We start from the raw sequence: 22724 nt of genomic DNA, 5'->3' as shown, positions 1-22724 counted from the left end.
TTCTTTTTAATGTTGACTAATTTCTTTCATTTAGTTCATATCAATAAATCAAATTTATAGAACAAACAAACTTATATCAATCATTTAGTCATTGACATGTTTTGTATATAATATCTTTGAATATCAAAGTAACTAATATTTGTCTAATGTTTGAATTGTAATAAATATAAATAATAAGCTTATATATATATATATATTTATATGATAAAACATAAATGAAATAAAAAGGAACAAAATCATAGACTTGATATATTTATATTTGTAAGTATATAAATAATCTTAGGAAAAGTAAGAAATCTAGTTAAATGAAATAATATATCTATTATATAAGATCAATATAATTTTATTGTTTTGTTAATAAAAACTTACTATATATTATATAAGTATGCATTTGAATTATTGGTGGTTGTTTTCCAAACAAAAAAAAAAATACAGTAATTCTTGTTGGCCAAATAAAGGTGAACCTACAAAACAGGTAAACCCCATTAAAAGTCCTGAAACATAAAAACTTATCTAGGCAAAAAAAAAAAAAAAAGAAGCAAAAGTGATTGAATCAGTAATAAATGGTGTAGATTGGGAGACACATTTTGGCAGCAAGCTTTAAAGTCTCTAAATGATATTAACCACCCAAAGCCAAATTAGTCTCAGAATAAGAGGATTGCGTAGGAAGTGTTTGATTGTGAAATGATCCAAAATTTGTATTATCTTTTATGCTGATCCTAATGAAGTGGTTGTGATCCAATAGAAAGAAAAAAAAAGAATGATTCTTATAGATTAAATAAAAATTGGGTGATGATAAGTCACACACAAATAAAACAATTCTGAGTACAAGTAAAACAATCTATGAAGGAGGGAAGAAACGGTTGAGGTTGAAAGGGAGAGTGTAGAACTCCTCATTCCTGCTATCTCCTTTGAAAGTTCTGAACTTTGCCCACCAAGGCAACCCTCTGTCTCTCGCGGTATCTTTATAATCCAGAGTGTTGTCCAAGAACACTGCCACCATCAACGCGACCATAGGTGAAGACGAGAAGATTGTGTTCAAGAAATCATTGAACCAACCAGCATTGGTGTGAGCTGGACCATGTAACGCTTGCATGGTGAAGTCTCTGAAGTATTCTGGGATTGATAGTCCTAAGAATAGAGACACACCGACGATGAAGAGATTCCTCAGGGAGTTCATGTTTGTGAACTGCAGAAAAGAGAGTCCAACGGAAGCAACAAGACCAAACAAGACGCAGTACACAGCTGCAAATATCGTGAAAGGTATTGAAGCGAACAGTGCTCCAAATTTGCCTAGCATTGAGAAGAATATCATGAACCCTGCTGAGATTTGGATCACTCTGCGGCTTCCAACTCGGGTACTTCCTAGTAATCCAATGTTCTCTCTGCATAATTTGTAACAATCAAGAAAGCCATGAGATTATCATTGGATTAGTTAGTCCAACTAGTGAAGAAAATGGTATGAAAACATTCAATACTTCCACTTACACAGATACACTTGAACCACTTAGTGTTCCAAATAAACCGTTTAAGAGGATCCCAATGCCTTGCCAGCCAATTCCACGGCTCAGAACATGAGGTGGAGGCGGCGTGGCACTCGCCAGTCTTGCAGCGGCTTTGAAAGCTCCAGTTGACTAATCACAATTCAAAAGATTCTTCTTTTAGGACATCCACATTCATAAGAGGCATTCTATGTTGTGACTAGAGTACTAATCTTGATTCAGAGGTACATTACCTCAATAAGTGAGACAAAAACAGCGGCCATCATAGCAAAAGCATGACCAGCATCAAAGCTAGGTGCTCCCCATTGAAGTGGATAAGGAATCTTGATCCTGATACAAGTCAAGAGAAGCATAAATATATGAGACACTAACAACTATTAGATGTTCTTTATTATACACATCCTAGAGAATGTAAACTAACCAAGGAGCAGAAGAAATGAGGTTAGACATATCGGTTCTGCAGTTTACTTGTGTCTGGTGTGGTCGGTGTTTGTAAGCCCCACTGGCTGTCAAGAGATGTGCGTAAGCCCACACTATGATAAGCGCTATAATAAAAGCAAACCTCTCCACTACTGGGAATTGTCTGAACTGAAAGTTCTTCAGATACTGCACAACAACATAGAGATTATAATATCAGTTAGCTGAAGCATACTCAGAAATGTATTTGGAATTGGATACCATAGGAAAATAACCTGAGAGAAGATGACAAAGAGGATAAGCATGGGGATCCCTATCTCAACACAATTACCAACCTGCAAAGAACAAATACTATAAGATAAGAATGAAAGAGATGATTTTTGAATGTTTAAAGAGAGCAATCACAGTAATGTACCACTGGGAATCCTCTATTGAAGAGTCCAAAACCAGTTAAAGCAATCACAGGAACCATACCAACAGGACTAAAGAATCTGCAATAAAGTAAGATGAAAAACCATTAAAGTATATACCTTTATAGGACAACAAGCACTGAAGTATGTATGTAGTACCTTGAACAGATTCCCCACATCTGGCTGAAACCAAGGATGATTTGAACGCTGGATGCAACTATGATTGCGCCTTGTACTGCTCTCATTGTACTTAGAAATCTCTACATAAATTTCAGATTCAAATTAGTATGGAGTGAGGATCTTCAGAATACTATTCCAAGAGAAGAACAAACGTACCATTTGTGGATCTTCGATACGGGTCAAAGAAGAGTCTTTGATGATTGAAATGATCGGAACCATGAATGCATAAGAGCCTCCGATCACAGCTGGAAGACGAGTTCCAAATAATGTTTGAAGGAGAGTGTTAACACCTTGAAGGAACAGTAGTGTCTGAACAACTCTCACTTTATCACCCTAATCAACGGAAAGGAACAACAATCTCAGTCAGACAAAGCATAACTCACTCACATAGAGATTCTTTGGATTAAGAAACAACATAGCTCACATCATCTCCACCCATCATAGGAACAAGAATTGAAGGTATCATCACTGCAGTTCCTAAAGCCAAAATGTAATGCTCGAAACCTAGAGCTATGGCTTCTCCTGCAAGAACATCATCATCAGGAAAGTGGAAAGCCAATCAATCGATTACAGAGAAATGTTTTCAAGGGTCGTACCCCATGGCGGGTTTGAGTCAATACAGTACTCTAAACCCTGAAGCTGATCCATTGGTGGATGGCTTATCTCCTCTGGCTTTACAGGATCCATGACTCTTCAGAGTACCAATGTATTCAAAAGTCTTTTTTTTTCTTGATCAACAACAATCTTCTACTTATGAGCTCAAGAATCAGCTAAAGAATCAGGAAAACTGAAAGGAACAGATTGAATCAAAGAAATGACTGAGAAAACAAGAACTTTGGTTGATTTAAAATCAGAAAGAAAAGAAAAGTTGTGTGAAAGATTAAAAAAGAAAGAAAGAGACAAGGCAAAGTGAAAAAGCTACTCTTTTTCGAAGTTGCAGCTGAGTTAGAAGAGAGCTTTTTGGTAGTGGTGGAGATGGTGATAGCTATGGAATTTTATTACATATATATATATGAAATGGGACAGTGAAAGGTTGAGAAAAAAGGACCGTTAGAGATTTTTAGTGAGGAGGTACCGGAAATGCCCCTTAAGGAACTGCCAAAACTGAATACTACCGTTACACTGTTTTCGCTGGTAAAAAAATATGCTTTTTCTCAACTTTACACATCAGAATCAGAGAGAGTCACAGACTCTTTTAATGCATTAGTTACGTTTCTGCAGTGCATGTCTTCTTCTCGTCCTTCAAGCTTCTTGAATTTTGTTAAGTCTTTAATTAAAGGGCACAAAAAATAATGACCAAGGAATCATAACCAGTGTTGCCAAGTGTTTGTTTGGATTTATCACCAAAATATGTTTTTAATATCATTAGATTTTTTCTTATTGACAAATCAAAACTGTAAAAAGTTAACTCTTACTTTAAAAGTTTTTAGAGTATTTGCACTATATGGTTATAAAGATGGTAACATTAACAATAACTTTAATTTCTTTATTCAAGCTTACAATCAAATTTACTTAAAGCTTCACAATAATCAACTCAGTTTCATGTGTTAAACCATTTGGTATATTTGTTTCCCTCCGACCAATCTACCTAGTACATGTGTATGACTCATTCTCAAGTTTTTGGCCATACAAAAGTCAAGAAACAAAAAAAAGGTTAGGAATAATATACTTGATGGATGGATTAAAGAAGACGACTTGACCATGATGAGAACAAACCGAAGTTTAAAAAAAAAAAAGGTAAAAGAAAACGTTATGATGATTGTATGATAATGATGTGTTCATGAGAAAAAAAAAATGAACCAATCACTAAACATATCTTTTGCTTTCCTTTCTCTTCTTTATATTTCACTTTGAACTTTTGTTTTTAATTAAAAAATTTATCTTGGGTCCTGAATCATAATGACATTTAGGAAAAATAAAATAATAACATGGAGCCATGAGTCAGGAGATGGGTCCAAAACACTGAAACAGTGAAGATGAAACTGGGACACCCACGTGCGACCCACAAAGAAGGTCCACAAAATGGGTCATTTGGGATTCAAGACATAAACAATACAAACTTCACAAATGCTTTTTTGTTAACAAGACACACCTCTCTGGTCTCTTTCACCTGTTGACTGCTTACAAGACCCAAAACGGTGACGCTGCGGTGACTGTGATAGATTAGTAAAAGGGATTGATTTGCTCTACATCTATTTTTTCGTCTTCTTCTCGCCTTTGTTTGTTACGGTGTTACCTGTTGCTTCTATTATTCAAATGTTACACATGCTTGTTATAGATATGGCTTACAAGTTCACAAGCTGGCTTTAAGGTTGTCATGTCACCCTCTATATATACCTGATTAAGGTAAACGACATAGAAATAAAAAACTTGATCATGCAAGAATCTATCTCTCAACCGATCTCCGGTTCTTCATCTCCCAATACAGCACCTAGCATGAAAGCAAGTATTAGAGATGAAAGACAAATATTAGTAATGTGTTTCTCACTTATTCTCCACCAAACACACATACGCATCACATGTGTATACAAGTAACCATCCAGAGAATGCAATCACAAGAGTTAACATCAATGAAACAAAACACACAGTTCTGAGTTGGATTGGCAAAAGAGAATCGAAACGAACCTGAACGACAAGTGCAGGAGGATCTCAGCGACTCTGACGAACGGGAGACGCCGGAAGACAGACGAAGAGAATCGCCGTCGCCGAGATTTTTTTGAGGTTTGGCGTTAATCTGGTTACTCTAATATTTTGATAAAGAGGCCAAATCTGGACCGTTGATTAAGAGAGAGATTAGGATATCGGTGACCAACTAATCCTCGATATTTTTGGGTTCACCACTTTTTATTCACCCTTTTTTTATTAGCCAATCAAAATATATTTTGATATTATATTTTAAAATAAATCAGAATTCAAAGTTGAAAATAAATCAAACTAAAGAAACCAAATACTGTATGTTTTTTATGTTTTTCGGTTTGAGTATTCATTTAATTGGATAACTAAAAGAAAAGAAGGTGAATAAGATTAGTCTTTGTTAGTGTTTGATACTACTATATATGAAGAGATTTATCGATGGTAATTGGTAAACCAAATTTTTCGGTTAATAACACTGTTGTGATCAATGGGTTATGTAGAAGTGTAGAAGTAGAACAATGTGCTGAAGTCCACTTGGATTAATATTTTGGAACCTCAAAGTGCATGCATGCATCAAGAAGCCTGGCCCTGGGATTCTGTATTACTAATTCCTTTCCTATTTACACTATTGCAAAATTCCTTAATCCTCATGACTCGGATACAGATCATTGTGTTTGTGTGCAGTGACTCAAACAATTCATTGACCTGCTCTCTAAAAGACATCATTCTTTAATCTTGACCAACAATGAAACCAACTTAAATTTTCATTTCACGTTCTGCTTTTAGGCTTCTTATTTCTTACAGATTTTGAATACTTCCTTTTTAGATAATTTAATGTACATATATTAACGTAATATATAAAAGATAAGCATTATCCAAACAGGCAAACATAAATGTTATATCTATCTCTTTTTCTTACCAAAAAAATAAAAAAAAATGTGATATCTTTACGTGGTCTTCACATCGTTCTTACATCCTTATATATGATGGTTTTTCATTAGTTTATGTATTTCTTGATTATTAAAATACTAATAACAAAAGATACGAAATAAGATAAAATTTCGTCGTGCTTGCATTTTAGCATAAGGTTTTTTGGAAATATTTCCAGGTATAACTTTTTGTAGTGAGAGTAGATATGCATAAAAAGCATGATTAATATAATTTCGCAATACTGAATCAATTAATTAATGATTTTTTATTTTTTTTAACAACTCATGTGACATGTAAACAAAATCTCCTACGAAAGGCAATGAAGAGACTGTTAACTCTTTTTTTTAAGAAAAACAGTTTACTCGTCATAATTGTCGTTTTAACTTTTAAGTGTTATACACATATTAAGAGACTGTTAGAATTCTATTATATATTTTTAATAGAAATTTAAATTACAAAACATACAATATATATTATTAATCTAATACAGTACATAATTTTATTTCTCGAAATCCAAATTAAAATACATATTATAGAGAGATAAAACTAAAACATACTGAAATAAATTAAGATTGTACATGAAGTAGCTAGCTAGGCCTATTGTGAACCAACAATGAGACATCAAAGCCATGAAACGACGGTAGTTAATTTAGTTATGCACTCCAAGATTAGCCAACTCGAAACCCAAATCAAAACAATTTCAGAACGAAGTTTCGGGATATAATTTTGCATTAGCGATTTAGCCAACTCCAAGTATAGAAAACGCGGTTTGGAAATTGGAAGTATGATGAATACGATGGCTCTTTTTCTGAGTGTCTTTGAAGGTTTTTGGTTTTTGGTCGGCTACGTGAAGTCCACAACTTACACAGTAAGCACCGACTCAGCTTTAACACGTGGTTCCCACAAATACCACTCTATCTATATATACTCACTTATCAGATAAAACCTAATAAGAGGCAAAATAAACAAATGTGTGACGACATCTACACGAATCATGATCTGCTTATCAATCAACCTCATTGGTGGCGTTGATAAGTCAACTCTAATATCTGTCCCTTAAGAATATTAAATGCATTATTAAAACAAAATTTGACTTTGCGTATTGGATAAAACCCGTCCAACGTGTTATTCTGCTGGCAAAAATTAATGGATTAGGATAAAAACTTTTCAACAACAAACAATTTAAAACAATGAATAAGATGCCTTTTCAGCTTATCGAACATAGAATAATGTAAGAATCTCCACTCGAAAACTGTTATAAAACGAACACGAAAAGGCCAAGTTCAAGACATCATCACAACCTAGCCAAACACAACCCCCACCATATCTTATTTTCGTCCGTTTCTTCTTCTTGTTTCGGTTCGTTCTTTTGCCGGTAAGATCGTGTCGGAAATCAAGTAACAGATACAAGTCTTAGCTAACCCACGGATGGCTCAAGTCTTGTCTCCACCGATGGCTATCACCGGCCCGACGCCGCTACAGTTCATGGCGGGTCTTCTTGGTCGAATCGTTACTAAAGACACGAGCAAAGAGATCGGTACGCCAGAGAGCCCGAAGAGTCCACGGACCCCTCAAGGCTCTGTTCTCATGGATAAGTATGAGCTAGGAAAGCTTCTTGGCCACGGAAGCTTCGCTAAGGTTTATTTAGCACGGAACATTAAATCCGGCGAGGACGTCGCCATCAAAGTCATTGACAAGGAGAAGATCGTGAAGAGTGGATTGGCTGGTCATATAAAAAGGGAGATCTCGATCCTCCGCCGTGTCCGCCACCCTTACATTGTCCACCTCCTTGAGGTCATGGCTACGAAGACAAAGATTTACATCGTGATGGAGTACGTACGAGGCGGAGAACTTTACAATACGGTGGCTAGAGGACGGCTTCGAGAAGGAACTGCTCGGAGGTATTTCCAGCAGTTGATCTCATCTGTCGCTTTCTGCCACAGCCGCGGTGTTTACCACCGCGATCTCAAGCTTGAGAATCTGCTTTTGGACGATAAGGGGAACGTTAAGGTCTCTGACTTTGGGCTCAGCGTTGTCTCAGAGCAGCTGAGGCAAGACGGAATCTGTCAAACTTTTTGCGGGACACCAGCTTATTTGGCGCCTGAGGTTTTGACAGGGAAAGGTTATGATGCTGCCAAAGCCGATATTTGGTCTTGTGGAGTGATCTTGTTTGTGCTGATGGCTGGTTATCTTCCGTTTGATGACAAGAACATATTGGTTATGTACAAGAAGATCTATAAAGGGCAGTTCAAGTGTCCTAAATGGTTTGCTCCTGAGCTTGCAAGGCTTGTGACCAGGATGCTAGACACGAATCCGAATACCCGAATCACAATATCCGAGATCATGAGGCATAGATGGTTCAAGAAAGGTTACAAGCATGTCAAATTCTACATTGAAAACGATAAGTTATGCAGGGAGGATGAAGACAATGATGGAGACGATTCATCATCATTGTCATCAGGCCGATCATCGACTGCTTCAGAAGGAGACCTGGAGTTTGATATTAGAAGGGTTGATTCAATGCCGAGACCCGCGAGTCTTAACGCATTTGACATTATATCGTTCTCTTCGGCTTTTGATCTTTCGGGTTTGTTTGAAGAAGGTGGACAAGGAGCAAGGTTTGTATCTGCTGCTCCAGTCACAAAGATCATATCGAAGTTGGAAGAGATTGCGAAAATGGTAAACTTTACGGTGAGGAAGAAGGATTGGAGCGTGAGGCTAGAAGGTTGTAGAGAAGGTGCTAAAGGACCGTTGACTATTAAAATTGAAATCTTTGACCTGACGCCATCTCTTGTGGTGGTTGAGGTGAAGAAGAAAGGAGGGAATATAGAAGAGTATGAGGAGTTTTGCAACAAGGAACTTAGACCACAGCTGGAGAAACTGATGCATTACCAAGTAGATGAAGTTGAAGAAGCAATGTGTCTGCCACCTGAAAGTGAACAGTGACGATATTAAAAAAATACAGGAAGGTCGAGAGAAGAAGACATAACAAGAGAAGGTATCATAGAACGAGACTATTAACATTCTTTGTCACTATACCATTTAATTTAATTTGTTATGTGTATATATATGAAAGTGAGAGTTGTAATGGGAGTGATAGGAAGATCAGAGAAGAAAAGAGATTAAGAGTGAGATCTAAGGCAGTTAGACGGTTTTTGCTGGCGATTACAAGGCTAGTTTTTCGTTTATTGCTAATATGTTGTACATGTATCTCTAAAAAAAGAGACAAGCTTAATGATAATTCTTTCTCGGCCTTCCCCTATTACACTGTCTTGTTCATCCTAAGATTACTCATTTCTATGCTTCATCTCAGAAAGACTATATGGTAAACTGAAATGTGTAAACGTTACCTGTAGACTTTGCTGTCCTGTAGTCTTGGTGAACTTTTATTATTAGTTGAAGCACCTGAATGGAAACACTTAGTTTGGAAAACCTCGAACAATTAATTGATAGAAATATGAACATAGCATTTACTGGGAACAAATCTTCTTCTTATTAGCTAAGGAGGCAACACACATATATGGAAGTATAGCTACACATGTAAATCAATCTGAGGGATTACGGGTTAAGTGTTCTAAGGGTCATAAAAGAAACTCGGTTTCTTACGCCTAATGAAGTTGTAATCAAGCTGAATCAAATCCAACCTGACGATCCATTCCAGGGGGTCAGATCTTGGGAAGCTTTGAACCGTTAAGTTGTGGATTGACAAGGTGAACGAGCAACCAGTTCCTGCAAAACATATAGATAAGATCAAAGGCTGATCAGCATTCTCGCCTTATTGTGTTTCTTTATCTCCCAGGGAAAACTTTAGATGCTTACTTCAGAATAGCGTATATGATCTCTGTGCGTATAAGAAGTCTTGACAATAGTTTCCCACTTGGTAACACTTGTGGAGTTTTCTTCGATGTTCTTTTTTTGGGGATGAAACAGAGATCTCCGTGAAGGGATCTTCGAGCTTATTGAAGGCAGACTACTGAAAAGCCAAGAATCAGAAGGCTTTCTTGGTGGCGGTGGAGCAAGTGGAGACAGATCACAGCTACTGTTGGTCTTTTCCAACTCATCTGCCTTTGCCATCTTGATTCCATTGCTAACACTAAGAGTTTCTACAGCCTGAAGCTCGAGAATGGGTTTTGGTTTCTCTCCCTCCATTTCTGGCTCCTCTGAAATTGTTTCTGGAAAGTTCTTGACATTTGAGTTACCGTGATCATTGCTGGTCTTTGGAGATCTCTCTGTGTCAACATATAATGTCTTCTCTATGGAAGAGCTTGTAGAACAGTCTTTCCTTGTGCTTTTTGGGTAGAGTAATTCCTGAGACTTGGTTATGTTTCTTATATGCTTGTTCAACCTGTTAGCTCTCATAATCTCTGCTTCCTTACGAGTTCCAGGGAAACCAGGGTGAAGAGGAGAGCTATTTCCTACACTGCGATACGGTGACATACAGCCAGTTTGCCTGTAAGGAGAAGACGGCCTACTTGCAGAAGTCACGTTTGAGTCAAGTTGTTCAGATCCAAAGTTAAACTTCTTCCCAATACTTGGATGTACTGGAGATTGAGCTATATTTCCCAACTTTTGCTTATAATCAAGAGCGAGCTGAAAACATACAAGTTTTTGATTGATATTCAGTGAGCGTCTGATTAGATCCATGAAATACTAAAAGAAGTGAAAAGGAAAGGGAGGTTTGAGAAGAAACCTTTTTCATTGATTGGAATCGAGATTTGAGCTGAGCGACCTTACTTGACTTCACTTGATCATGGCTGGAGTAAGGTTTCTCCTTCAGACCATGCACTGAGCTCAGCATACCGAGTGAGTTTTTAAAGCAAAGTTGTGGTGACATCATCCCACAGCCTCTCTTAGAAAGATAATCAGAAACCTCATCGTCATCTGAATCCTCCTCGCTTTCTTCATAATCATATATACCCTGATAATAAGATGGAGACACCATAGACTCATACCTCGTAGGAGTTGCACGATTCTCCGCTGGTACTATATCTCTAATTTGTCTCATTGGTTCAGACATGAGGGGCAATGGTTGTCGCTTCCAAGCATATTGAGGTGGTTGCTCCACAGTCATGGATTTCGCGGCAGGTAAGAACCGATCCAACATGAAATCCCGAGGTTGAGGATCCTCAGATGGCCTTGGCGGTTTCAATGCCTCACCAACACCACTAATGCTATGCTTTAAAGACAATGTATCAAGAGCATCAGAGAAGACATCATCATCATCATGATCTTCACTCTCTTCTTCAACATGTTTAACTTTTGAACTCTCCAACGGACATTTAGAAGGGACAGACGGAGATGTCGAAACCTGATCTAAACCCATATCTTTGACAAGAACTGAAACAGAAAGACTTGTTTTGGAGTCAACATCATTGAGCTGCTTTGGCATGTTTCTACGGACAGACACTGCTTCTTTCTTCATACTCCTTGTTGAAAGAAGAGGTGCATCGAAGTTAAGTTTGTTCTCCTCCATTAGAACCAACAAAAGCCGTTAGAAAAGCTCAGATATGGACTGACACTATTTTATGATGGTTCACAGTTCTCCAAAACAGATCTGAAATATCAAAACATAAATAAATAAGTCGGAGCTACCTAGATTCCCATAGTAGTTGACTAAATTTAAGTAATTAAATATAAACACTGACACACATGAACCTCCAACGACAAATCTGAAGAAGATGGGAAACATACAAAAAAGTAATCAACTTTAACAAGAAGCTTTCGATTAAATTCAAAAAATATAGTTGAGCCGCTAAAACTTTTAAACCCGTGAATCAAAACATTGGATTAAGGCAAGAATTTAGAAGATTGTGACAGTCTTTGAAGCAAGATAGAAGATAAGTGTAACATTGCATGCCTGAATTGTGAAACTAACTAACCGGAGAGATGTGGAGGGAGGAGCTTCGGAGTTGTTATCTGCACCGAGAGAGAGTGTGATGAGTGAGAGGAGAAAAAGACGAGACCTTAAGTCTTGAGGAAGAGTAAGAACAAAGGCATGTGAAAGAGAGAGAGACAAAAGATAGAGTAAGCTTTTGGATTTGTGGACATTTCTGTGCCGTGAAGATGACGGAGACGAAAATGGGAATTAAAGAAGAAGAAAAGAAAAGAAACAATGTCACGAGAGGCTTCTGTTAATGTGTTAGACATCCCCCAACTGAGTATCGCAAATTGTCAACTTTTCTCTTAGCGTCTCAACCAATTTAAGAAAATATATTCTGTGACAAATATCACTTTTATTAGTTAGTGACATGCACAATAGGATTCACATCACTAAAATCATTTGAGTAAGGAGGATGAACAAAAAAAAAGAAGAAGGAAAAAAACATATGGGAAAAGGACAGGTAAGAAAATTAATGGGCAAGATGTTTTATGTGAAGAGACCATTACTGTTGTGCTATATCTTCATATTAATTGCTAACGGATACAACAAACCATCCAACATTGAAGCCAAAAATTAATGAAATAGAAGAAATAGAGCCTTATTTTAACAATAAGCATCTAGATGAAAAGAAAGACCATGAAAACCAAAATATTACTTAGGATTCTCAGCTCTGCACCTGAGCTTCTGCAGCTTCTTTCTCTTCATTGGCTGCAGCCATTAGCTCATCAAACTTCTCTGACTTCACAAGAGTGATTTCAATCTGCAAGACCGAAAACCGAAATCGAGAACATCATACATAATTTCAGAACAGATTGGATGGTTGAAGAGTTTGCTCTAAGGAAATACTATACCTTAGCTTTCTGAACAGGACGTCCCCTTGAGTCATCCTTAATATCCACAGTCGTAGTCATGATCTCTATATAAGTAAAGAAAGAAACCATTATTTTCCAAAACAAAACTTAACCGCAAAATCTCCAAATTTTAGCATGTACTAATTCAGACTGACTAAAAAGATACTTACTCTTCTCAACAGCAAAACCGTTGTTCTTCAGTATCTCAGCAACAGTAACAACGGTTGCAATTGCTACATGTCTCAGGTTAAAGAGAATCTTAATTAGTATAAGATATAACCAATACACAGATTATTCCAATAAACAGTAGCATCTTTCCAGAATCAGAGACTAAATACACATTACAGTCCCAACAATATACAAGAATAAAAAGAAGAGATAGAGATGATGAAGATACATACCCATCCCAAGAGCAGACAATTCAACATCGTTGTACTGCTGCATATACCTCTGAACAAAATCCAAACAACAAGTTAAACACATCATAGACACGAGTAATAACCACACAGACACACCAATCAAGAAACAAAAAAAAAGCGTAGCACTTGCTAATGAAACAATAAGAGATCATAATCCAATAACAGCGAGAAATATAGAGATTTTCCAGAAAGGTTGAGCCTTTGTGACTTGATTCACACACAATAAGAAACCCTCGATCGAAACAGATCTTCTTCGAGACAAGAGTAAAGGAAATGAAGAGTGTACCTTGGCGAGATTGACGTAGAAGAACAATGGTTTTTTGGTGTTGGAAACCTGAATCCGGTTCTTCTTCTGGGAATCATTCGCCAAGTTCATGTTGCTGACTCCATCTGTGATCTCTTCCATGGTTTGCTAATTCGTAATTCGTAATTCGTAACCCTAATCTTTGTTTTTCTCAGAGGTAAAGAAATTAACAGAACAAGATACGCTTCTGAGTTGTGTCTGTCATTCCTTTGTAACATTCCGGGTCAACCCGGTAAGTTAATCGGGTTGTTCGGAAGGCCGAATCATCTAATGTGAGCTTTGAGGCTTTTTCAATGGATCAAAGGTAAAAGGATTGGGTTTGTTTTGGGCCTAGATTTAGTTCCACACAAATCTGCTTCTTAAGTATAAAACACTTTTTGCAATATTAGCATGAAGATTTCAGTTTTAGCTTCTTGCTGATTTTTTTTTTTTTTTCTTGCTGATTTCTTTCGATTGAATAAAGATTAGTTTGTAATTTTGTATGATCTGCGTTGCATGACTCTAGCTAGACCTTGTGTTTTAATCTCGTCGGATGTATTTGGTATATTTATCTATGGGCTCAAAATACATAAATTTGCTTTTGGTATCTTCATATCTTGGGTTGTTTACAAGTGTTTGGACAGTAACTATAATATTTTATCCAAAACCATGCTACGAGTGTGTCAGTATCCTCTATCAGCATGAAATTAAATTGAAAGCCTGATTATGGATGGATGATGTGTGATGTGTGATGTGTCCTATACTCATATAGCTATTTCCAGTTTTCTAATTTCCAATTTGATGTTAACAAAAGAAAAAAAAAAAAAAAAAAAAGGAAAAAGAAGAAGCAATTTGTGGATATATAATTGCTTCAGATCTTTTTATCGTAAATAAACTAACAGCCAATTGCGAAGTCAATGAGTTGGATTCTGACTAAGTGAATATATATATATATCTTATTGGAAAACTGACGGAAATTACCTGCCACAGATCTAATAAAATCATAATTGACGTTTTCGAAAAATAAGAAAAATTAAATGAATGTCAAAAAGAAAAAAGAAAAATGTATATATCATATGATAATTCGATATCAAGTTAGGACATGATTACGGTATGACGGTATCATGTCTTAATCCGACACCGTACTGTATATGCCACGTTTCATATCTAAAAACAAAGCATTGATGCCATCGATGTGTCGTTGGACCAATTCTTGTTTTATATTTATGCAAACTGAAGTTACTACTGTAATGCACAATTCGATGATTTCATCTTTAATCAAAGTAAATATCGATCGAGAGTTTTATCATTTATTCTGAAAGGTTTATAACTTTTGATTGATAATGATGGAAATAACAGTAATATTGCTCATGGAATCTGCGTCAAAGATTACAACTGCACACTCCCAAATCTTGGTTAAACAAATATTTAAGGACAGAGAAGTAAATTTTTTAAAAAGTGATAAATGAGATGTGATTAAAGTTTTATGATTTGGTAGCATCCATAAATAGGACGACTAGCTAAAAGTCATGCATGGATCTAATCGCATTACTTATTTATTAATACTATACCTACCAAGGACCATTGAATTGATTACTGACTAATACTAGTGTATTAGTGTAGACTGTGGAGTAGGACTAGTATACATCTTTGATCCATTGTATTAAGTATTTATAAAATATATTTCCATTTACTAGTCTGAAACAATACTTTTGGGGGAAAAACGACAAAAAAGCTCGAGTTTAATAAGTTAGCTTTGGTTAATGGGAGTTAGATCCTAACTAAGTCTAGAAGCACAGATCTAAATATGCTTGTACATGATCTATTGTGTATATATTATCTCAAAACGTGGGAGTAGGTCACACATCCACATGCATGTGTGCAAGTCTCTAAGCGTGAGTGAGATATAGATGTATGAGAATATATTTATTCATTCACACGCACACAAACACTAACGTTTATGATGCAAGAGGCTATCTCTATATAACTATATATATGTTAGAAGAAAAGATCATCGTATAGAATACGAAACGAAAACTTAATTTCACTTGACTAGATTCATCGCTAGAAGCTTTGAATTGTATCACATATACTATTAGTTTATCAACAAAACAGAAAAATCTAAAGATATAGTAAGATGAGGACGAGTGTCTCTATTAATTGGTGCCCCATAAATGGGAGTATTGTTCATTCAATAAATATATGTAAGTAGCCAACTCAACAAAGTCTATTTCCTCACAAACGACCAAATTCTCATTCAATGATCCAAACTTTAACGCTATCTCTAAACTGTAACGCACATTTCTTTAGTATTATTTTTATAACTCCAGTTTTCAGATTCTCATTCATTGATCCAAACTTTAACCTCTACTCACTACTTTGTTACTCCAATTGTGTATATTTACTACTACTTCTTCAAATATTTGTTTGTAAGAACAGGTTGATGAGGTTCTAGACTTGTAGTAGAATCTTTTACTTGAGGCATATGCCACTTATTAAAGACTACCGTATGGTTTGGTTTATGAGCACCTTTCTTTTTAGTTCTAAGCCCCTTTTCGTCCTTTTGGTCTTGGCACTTTTTGTGTGTATATTTATTTTTCCATTAGGTTATTATAATTGTCTATTGAAAGTGGGAATGGCTTGCAGTGTTGGCAATGTCTTCCGAGTCTTCTCTCTTTCACTTTACAACCCAAAAAGCTTTTTTGTAACCCCCAAATTTTTCCCTCTCTCTCTTTCTCTTTTCGGCGGTTAAGCTGCCACAATCTCTCACCAGACACCCACATAAAAAAGAAAACAATCTTTTGTCTCTTATCCTCCAAACCCATTTGATCATTTTCTCAAGAACAGAGCAAAAATGCCGCTTGTTAGGCTCGAAGTCAAGAATGTGTACGGTTTAGGTCAACCGGAGCTTCACAGAAACGTAGACCGTGATGACCCTAAAGCAATTCTTGATGGCGTCTCTGTTTCTGGACTCGTTGGGATCTTGCGTCAACTTGGTGATCTCACCGAGTAAGTACTTTTTAGTCAACCCCAACTCTCTGTTTTTTTTCTTTCTCTTTCTTTAATTGTTAATACCATTTGAGCTTCTTAGAGATGATCTTCTGTAGAATCGTAAGTTTTGCTATGTCTGGTCTTCTCCATTTGCTTAGTTTTATGGTTCTTACCAGACATGAGTTTCAGTGTTTAGCTCAAAAATAAAATTAAAACCTTTTGATCTCCACATGGTTCAGGTTTGCAGCTGAGATATTTCATGGAATACAAGAGGAAGTTATGATAACAGCTTCAAGAAGCAATAAACTGAAGATGAGACTGAAGCAAATAGAAGATACAGTTCCTTCAATCCAGAAGACAGTGCTTGCACAAGCAAACCACATCCATTTTGCATATACTGGAGGTATCTTTTTGTCTTGTTTCTCTTGTCAACCTTCTTTATTGTATAGATTCACATGTTTGCCCTTTAAACAAATTTATATCCTCTGAGTTTAGTGTAGGCCCAAAGCTCACATGCCTTTTCCCACTTACTTCTTTGCTTAAAATACTCTTAGTGAGTTGAGAGTTTTGATGAGGATATGATAGCTAGTAGTCTTGGATCAGATCATCACATGGTGGAAGCTACGAACTCTCTCTTCCTTTTGGATCTATATTATATTAAAACGTGATATTTTGTAGGAGAAGAAGTAGAATTTTGGTATAGTGAATCAATCTGAATTTATTAGGATTGGCGATAATATAAAAGAAGATGATTAGTATTTTAAGTGTATAGTTTATGAACATAGTGGTGACATGTTGTTTCAGGTTTGGAGTGGCATCCTCGTATACCAAATGTGCAGAATCACTTTATATATGACGACTTACCACCGTTTGTTATGGCTCCTTATGAAGATTGCCGGGAGCCTCCACGGTTGCACTTGCTAGACAAGTATATTACACCTTACTCATTTTTACATTTTTTGTTACATTTTAGATTGGTTGGAAATGTGATCCTGATTCTTTGCTGATTTCGTCAGGTTTGATATAAATGGACCAGGATCTTGCTTGAATCGATACTCTGATCCTACTCACTTCAAGACAGCATCAAGAACTTCTAAACTTCCAGAAATTAAGGTCTGTTTAAATCAGTTAAACCACAGTCTCTTCTTCTTGATGATTATTTTTCTGGTTCCTAAACTTATCTGCATGAAACAGAAGAAAAAATCATTACAACGTAACCGAGATGTATCAAGTCTTGCCTCTATAGCTAACCAGAGTGACAGGTAAATACATTTGGTTTTTGAAATTATTGAGATATCTTTTATATATGACTCAAGAACATGTAAATCTTTAATATGATTTCAGGAAGACATTTACTTCTTTAAGTTTTAGTGGACGAACCTCTTGCTCTAAAACAGCCTCAACGGTTGAAATTGAATCGAAATCCGACTTTCAAGATCACCGTTCTTCCTCTTTCGATTCAAGAAGTGGTGGAGATAAACTGAAAGGGGTATCTTCTTCTTCAAGGTTTACACCGGGTTCCCGGACCATTGCTTCAGTTCTTTCTGAAAGTGAAAGTGAAGATACGAATGATAGTCCTTCTCAAGATTTAACAGCTCGTGGTTCTTCTTGTGTTAGTTGGCACGAGAAAGCTGAGATAGTGGAATGCAATGTTCTGCAGTGTGCAATAGATGAAGCTCCTGAAGTAATGGAGACTAACTTTGTCTTGGATGGTGGACCGGTATCAAGACTAAATGAACATACAACGGTAGATGCTGAATCAGTATCAACACTGAAAGACCATACAGAGTTTGAAGTAGTCCAAGATAACAAACCAAGGGGAATGGAAATGGATAGTGAAGATGAAACTGAAAGTGAAGGGGATGATTTTGTTGATGCGCTTTACACCATTGATTCGGAATCTGAAAATGAACAAGCGTACCAAGCCACTGAAAAGGTGCAGAAGAAGATTTCCAATGAGAATACAGAAGAAAGATTGGATAACAATGTGTGTGAGCAAGAAAAAGAGAAGATTTCTAACAACTGTAGTGATGATGAGAGAATATGTGCTGCTGCATCAGAGCTACAGTTATCACCACCAGTAAATAAATCTCAAGAACTGATTCATCAAGATCCATGGGCAGCTTCGGAAATAAGCAGTAGCACTCATAGTTATTCCAATGGCTTCTCGAATCCCTTGTATGATGTTAGTGGTATCCAAGAACATCAAGAATCAGAAGAAGCTGAGACAACTTCTTGTGAAACTGAATCCATCAAAACATGGACTAATGGAAATCTTCTGGGACTGAAACCATCCAAACCGAAGATAAAAGCCGAAACTATTCCAGAGATTGTTGAAGAGATTGATGCTGAACCCTTCCAAGAACCCTTGAGAGAAGATTATAAGGCTCCTTTTGATTGGTTTACTTCATCTCCTCCACTTGATCACATGAAGATATCTTTCAAATCCTCAGAAGCCTTACCTTGTTCCGAACTGGAGCTGAAACTTCCAGATGATTACACGTTTTCTTCTTTTCAGTTGGTGCCAGAGACTGCTGCAACTTCACTTCCTGATTCTGATTCGGACAAGGACACTTTCTGTAGATCCTCTTCTTACATTTCAGATAACAGTGACAATGCCTCTGTACTGATGTCTGAGAAGCAGTGGGAAGAGGAATCTGTCCACATTCGTGAAAGCAAGAACCAACAAGAGCTCTATGATTCTTTTCAAAGAATCAATTCTGAAGCTTCTTCTCTCTCAGCTCCATCTTCAAAGATTGAAACAGCAAATGGTTGTATAGTTGGAAATGTCTCTTACCTCCAACATCCAGCTGACCCTTTACCACCGCCGCTCCCACCATTACAATGGATGGTTTCAAAGCTACCATCAGAAAGATTGGAGGATAACAACAAGCCGTCTCTAAAAGACGCTCTCATACGCGCATTCGAGCAGAAGAACAATTCTTTATCAGCAGTCAAGAGAGAAGAACCAAACATTGTCACTGTTTCTGAGCCTAAACCAGAATTCAAGGTATAGGGAATCAAGAATTCTACTCTGTTTTCCGATGTTTCTTAGTCTTTTCCATATAAAGAGTTTTTATATCGTGAATGATAGGTACATCTAAAGAACAATGTGAGAGATTATAAGCAAAGTCTTGGCAACACAAAAGAGACAGAAGCTGGAGACTTCTTGCATCAAATTCGAACAAAAGTGAGTCATTTATATACATATAAACAAACTTCAATATTCTTGTACTATATGACAAGAAATTTTAGTCTTCACATAAATTGTATTATTCGTAACCAAGAACATGCTTTTTGAATCATAACAGCAATTTAACCTGAGACGTGTGGTCACGACAAAGACAGCATCATCGGAAGCTACGATGAACACCAATATTAGCGTAATACTAGAGAAGGCAAACTCTATCAGACAGGTTCCATTATTCACATTATTCTGATCCTCTGTTTCAATTTCCAAGTACGTACCATCCATTTTTGTCCTTGAAAGCATATAACATATGTCTCAATATCTGTTGTATCAGGCTGTAGCAAGTGACGATGGAGATGGCGAAAGCGATTCATGGAGCGATAGCGAAACGTGACTACTTGTGCAACTCACCACATTCATTGCGTAGTAGAGATAATAGGTCGATTTTTGTAATACGTTTGTATGTATCGTCAACAAAATGAAATAAGATTGGTATATACCATATGTTATGTCTTTTATTTTCTCTAGAATTAATATCTAGTAGTGAATAATTTTATAATCAACCGTGTTAGATAACAAATATGGGATTAGGATATAATCCCTTTAATTATCTTATTATATAAACTTTGTTTTTCAAAGTTAGCCATTAACAAGATCGTGACACGTGTCAATTATAAACTATAAGATATTGACACGTGTCGTAACTAATTTTATTAATATTTGGATAAAATAGAAATATTATTAACCCTATCGAAAAAGAAAATATATAAAATAAATATTATTAAGAATTATATATTAAAAATTATTAATAAATTAAACAAATAACCTAATTTCAGTTATGTCAATTTGGTTTATTAATAAGATAGGGATTTAAAATTTATAATTAACAAGAATATACGGCGGTTTTTGTTTACACTAGAGGATTAAGGTTTCAACTTTAATTTTACAATTAAATCAGGTTATTTGTTGGTTTGGGTATATAAATGATAAATAAAAATTATGGTTTATCTTTATAAATTAAAATTATGGTTTAAGTTTAACAATTAAATGAGATTATATGTCGAAACTTGGTTTTTAAATTTACTAACTCACGTGATCATGATAAGTGTCAAGTAAAAACATAAGATGTCGCAACATTTTATATTTAATTTTGTTAATATTAAGATAAAAATAGAATTTTTAACAACATTAAAAAATAATTATAAAAAATTAAAGAGAATTTTTGAGAAATACCCCTTTTTGTGTACCCTTTTTCAAAAATACCTCCTCTATCTATCCATTTTCAAAAATATCCATGTTTAAATATGAAAAATTATAAAGTTTTAAACTATAATTAAAATATATTAATATTTAAAAGTTTTAATTAAAAAGATATAAAGTTTTTACAAAATGGTATAATCATGTTTTAGAGGATAATTGCTAAATTAAGATTTTATAAAATATTTTAGCAATATTATGAGTAATGGTGAATAGCTCTCAAATAGCTCCCAAATGTTTTGGTGATTGTTAGTTTGACATTACTAGGTTTTTATAATTAACGTTTAATAACAAATTTTAAGAGAGAGAGATATATATATATATATATATGTACACGTTTATTTGATAGTTCAAACCAAATAAAACCTCTTTCCGAATTAAAATTAATTTCTCTTATTTTTCAAAAAAAATTTAGAAATTATTTTTTTATAAGTTATAATTAATTTTTATTTTAATTTAATTTTAAATAAAGATAACCCGTCCATCGGACGGGTACTATACTAGTTTAATAGGATAGTTTGTTGAAGTCATCAGAATCAAAAGGACTTAGTTAATTCTTCTTTAGTAGTATTTGATTATACATAAAAATGTGAGTTGGCATATATAGGATCACGATCGGAATCACATAAAAATGTGAGTAAGTACTCGAAACCCTAAGCCGTGAAGTTCGCTTTTGTGTTCTTTAATTTGAGTTTTTTTTTTAAGTTGGAAACTTGATTCGACACACTCTAGATATAAAATAAAAAAAAACAAAAACAAAAAAGGTCATGTCCTTGTTTATAGTATCACTTTTGAGAAGTTTTCAATTTCTATTTCATGCACTTGTGTTGCTGATTTATCTTTGAGTTTGGTGCGTGTGTGTGTGTGTCTAGGATAGTAGGATTACATATTTACATCATGGTACGTTTTGCGCCTTTTCATATTATGAGGTGTGGAGAAGAGAGCTCATCATCTCAACTAGATGTGTGAATCTAATCATATGCGAAAAGTAAATGGCTTAGTCTCAAGCAAAAATGAAATCCTAATGGCTAATTGATATTGCTCCCCGGCAGCGGCGCCAAATTGATGTAACCATTTTTACCCGACCAATTAAATTATCGAACCTCAAGGAGCAATTAATTAACACACCAAGAATACACAAATTTGTTTAATCTAAGCTTAATAAGAGATGAGTTTTGATTTCTAAATGTAACTAACAATGTAATTTAAAGCAAGCAATGCAAAACAAGATGAAAGAAAGCAATAATCAAAAGACTAACAAGATTCGAATTGAAACAAAGCGGGAAAAGACAATTACTAAGCAATAATTAAAGATGAATCATCGGGTTAAGGTAATTGACTAGGAGCGATAAAGAAGCGGATTATGGAGCTAACAACTTCAAACAAGCATTAATCCTTAGGCCATAGACACTAAACTAGACTAATTCATTTCCATGACAATAATCACTTTACTAATCAAATAATCATCAACTTCTTCCAAAGGCAATTAAATGATCAACAAGCATTAATAACAAGTCTATCTAGCCACTAAACATCCTAATCAACATTTTCAAATCGTAAGGAGTGTAAAGCACTTAAAAGTTTTGGTTCGGGAATTTCATCGAACACCTTCCGGGCGTGAAATTCCTAAGCTCTAAATCAACATTAACAAAGTTGATTTAGCCTTATTAGCAACCAATAAGCAAGGATCTTGGACAATCTAATCCTAAACTCCATAACTCAACTCCAAAATTCTCCTAATCTACCTAACCCAAAGATTCAAAATGACTACTCACTCAT

At 35.6% G+C, this 22724-nt stretch overlaps 5 protein-coding genes across 8 annotated transcripts; 2 read left to right on the top strand and 3 right to left on the bottom strand.

Moving 5' to 3' along the window:
* Positions 1 to 748: 748 nt before the first annotated feature.
* LOC17888689 (nucleobase-ascorbate transporter 2) lies at positions 749 to 3482 on the bottom strand. Its single transcript, XM_006293952.2, has 10 exons — positions 3106 to 3482; positions 2934 to 3031; positions 2666 to 2842; positions 2489 to 2589; positions 2335 to 2410; positions 2195 to 2254; positions 1924 to 2108; positions 1736 to 1832; positions 1489 to 1634; positions 749 to 1385 (listed from the first exon to the last, which is right to left on the bottom strand). Exons 1-10 carry the CDS (start codon positions 3194 to 3196, stop codon positions 842 to 844), a joined length of 1575 nt encoding a protein of 524 aa, XP_006294014.1. The 5' UTR covers positions 3197 to 3482; the 3' UTR covers positions 749 to 841.
* Positions 3483 to 7209: 3727 nt separating this feature from the next.
* Positions 7210 to 9338, top strand: LOC17888567 (CBL-interacting serine/threonine-protein kinase 13). The gene has a single exon (XM_006295782.2). The coding sequence runs from the start codon at positions 7502 to 7504 to the stop codon at positions 9017 to 9019; it is 1518 nt and encodes a 505-aa protein (XP_006295844.1). The 5' UTR covers positions 7210 to 7501; the 3' UTR covers positions 9020 to 9338.
* Positions 8917 to 12302, bottom strand: LOC17890401. Of its 3 annotated transcripts, none has more exons than XR_002834231.1 (6): positions 11953 to 12302; positions 10764 to 11627; positions 9893 to 10663; positions 9718 to 9802; positions 9424 to 9478; positions 8917 to 9002 (listed from the first exon to the last, which is right to left on the bottom strand). XR_002834231.1 is itself a non-coding variant. In XM_006296339.2 (4 exons), the coding sequence occupies exons 2-4, from the start codon at positions 11544 to 11546 to the stop codon at positions 9764 to 9766; spliced, it is 1593 nt and encodes a 530-aa protein (XP_006296401.1). In that variant the 5' UTR covers positions 11547 to 11627; positions 11953 to 12302; the 3' UTR covers positions 9545 to 9763. The 3 variants fall into 3 exon arrangements, 1 of the variants encoding a protein (XP_006296401.1); XR_002834232.1 differs by having other exon boundaries at positions 9424 to 9456; XM_006296339.2 differs by lacking the exons at positions 8917 to 9002; positions 9424 to 9478 and having other exon boundaries at positions 9545 to 9802.
* Positions 12303 to 12438: 136 nt separating this feature from the next.
* On the bottom strand, positions 12439 to 13677 carry LOC17890442 (uncharacterized protein At2g34160). The gene is made up of 5 exons (XM_006295163.2): positions 13511 to 13677; positions 13207 to 13255; positions 12976 to 13038; positions 12806 to 12870; positions 12439 to 12714 (listed from the first exon to the last, which is right to left on the bottom strand). The coding sequence occupies exons 1-5, from the start codon at positions 13628 to 13630 to the stop codon at positions 12619 to 12621; spliced, it is 393 nt and encodes a 130-aa protein (XP_006295225.1). The 5' UTR covers positions 13631 to 13677; the 3' UTR covers positions 12439 to 12618.
* A 2507-nt stretch (positions 13678 to 16184) lies between these two features.
* Positions 16185 to 20251, top strand: LOC17889103 (protein SCAR1). Of its 2 annotated transcripts, XM_023784998.1 has the most exons (9): positions 16187 to 16516; positions 16738 to 16901; positions 17303 to 17426; positions 17515 to 17611; positions 17693 to 17760; positions 17843 to 19508; positions 19593 to 19688; positions 19810 to 19914; positions 20023 to 20251. In XM_023784998.1, exons 1-9 carry the CDS (start codon positions 16362 to 16364, stop codon positions 20080 to 20082), a joined length of 2535 nt encoding a protein of 844 aa, XP_023640766.1. In that variant the 5' UTR covers positions 16187 to 16361; the 3' UTR covers positions 20083 to 20251. The 2 variants fall into 2 exon arrangements, with proteins under 2 accessions (XP_023640765.1, XP_023640766.1); XM_023784997.1 differs by having other exon boundaries at positions 16185 to 16516; positions 17515 to 17760.
* The last annotated feature ends 2473 nt before the right edge of the window (positions 20252 to 22724 follow it).

The sequence above is a fragment of the Capsella rubella genome, unplaced genomic scaffold, assembly GCF_000375325.1.
Source record: "Capsella rubella cultivar Monte Gargano unplaced genomic scaffold, Caprub1_0 scaffold_4, whole genome shotgun sequence".
NCBI classification, from domain to species: domain Eukaryota; kingdom Viridiplantae; phylum Streptophyta; class Magnoliopsida; order Brassicales; family Brassicaceae; genus Capsella; species Capsella rubella.
Note: the sequence above shows the minus strand (reverse complement) of the source record. Positions and strands in the feature narration are given on the sequence as shown.

Coding starts and splice junctions, on each gene's coding strand:
- LOC17889103 (XM_023784997.1), top strand. CDS start 16,362: ATGCCGCTTGTTAGGCTCGAAGTCAAGAATGTGTACGGTTTAGGTCAA. Junction 16,517..16,737: donor CAACTTGGTGATCTCACCGA/GTAAGTACTTTT, acceptor CACATGGTTCAG/GTTTGCAGCTGAGATATTTC. Junction 19,689..19,809: donor TGCATCAAATTCGAACAAAA/GTGAGTCATTTA, acceptor GAATCATAACAG/CAATTTAACCTGAGACGTGT.
- LOC17888567 (XM_006295782.2), top strand. CDS start 7,502: ATGGCTCAAGTCTTGTCTCCACCGATGGCTATCACCGGCCCGACGCCG.
- LOC17888689 (XM_006293952.2), bottom strand. CDS start 3,196: ATGGATCCTGTAAAGCCAGAGGAGATAAGCCATCCACCAATGGATCAG. Junction 2,843..2,933: donor CTATGATGGGTGGAGATGAT/GTGAGCTATGTT, acceptor TCCGTTGATTAG/GGTGATAAAGTGAGAGTTGT. Junction 2,109..2,194: donor TCTTTGTCATCTTCTCTCAG/GTTATTTTCCTA, acceptor GTTGTTGTGCAG/TATCTGAAGAACTTTCAGTT.
- LOC17890442 (XM_006295163.2), bottom strand. CDS start 13,630: ATGGAAGAGATCACAGATGGAGTCAGCAACATGAACTTGGCGAATGAT. Junction 13,256..13,510: donor TCTACGTCAATCTCGCCAAG/GTACACTCTTCA, acceptor GATTTTGTTCAG/AGGTATATGCAGCAGTACAA. Junction 12,871..12,975: donor CGGTTTTGCTGTTGAGAAGA/GTAAGTATCTTT, acceptor TTACTTATATAG/AGATCATGACTACGACTGTG.
- LOC17890401 (XM_006296339.2), bottom strand. CDS start 11,546: ATGGAGGAGAACAAACTTAACTTCGATGCACCTCTTCTTTCAACAAGG. Junction 10,664..10,763: donor GATTCCAATCAATGAAAAAG/GTTTCTTCTCAA, acceptor GTATGTTTTCAG/CTCGCTCTTGATTATAAGCA. Junction 9,803..9,892: donor ATCATATACGCTATTCTGAA/GTAAGCATCTAA, acceptor TATGTTTTGCAG/GAACTGGTTGCTCGTTCACC.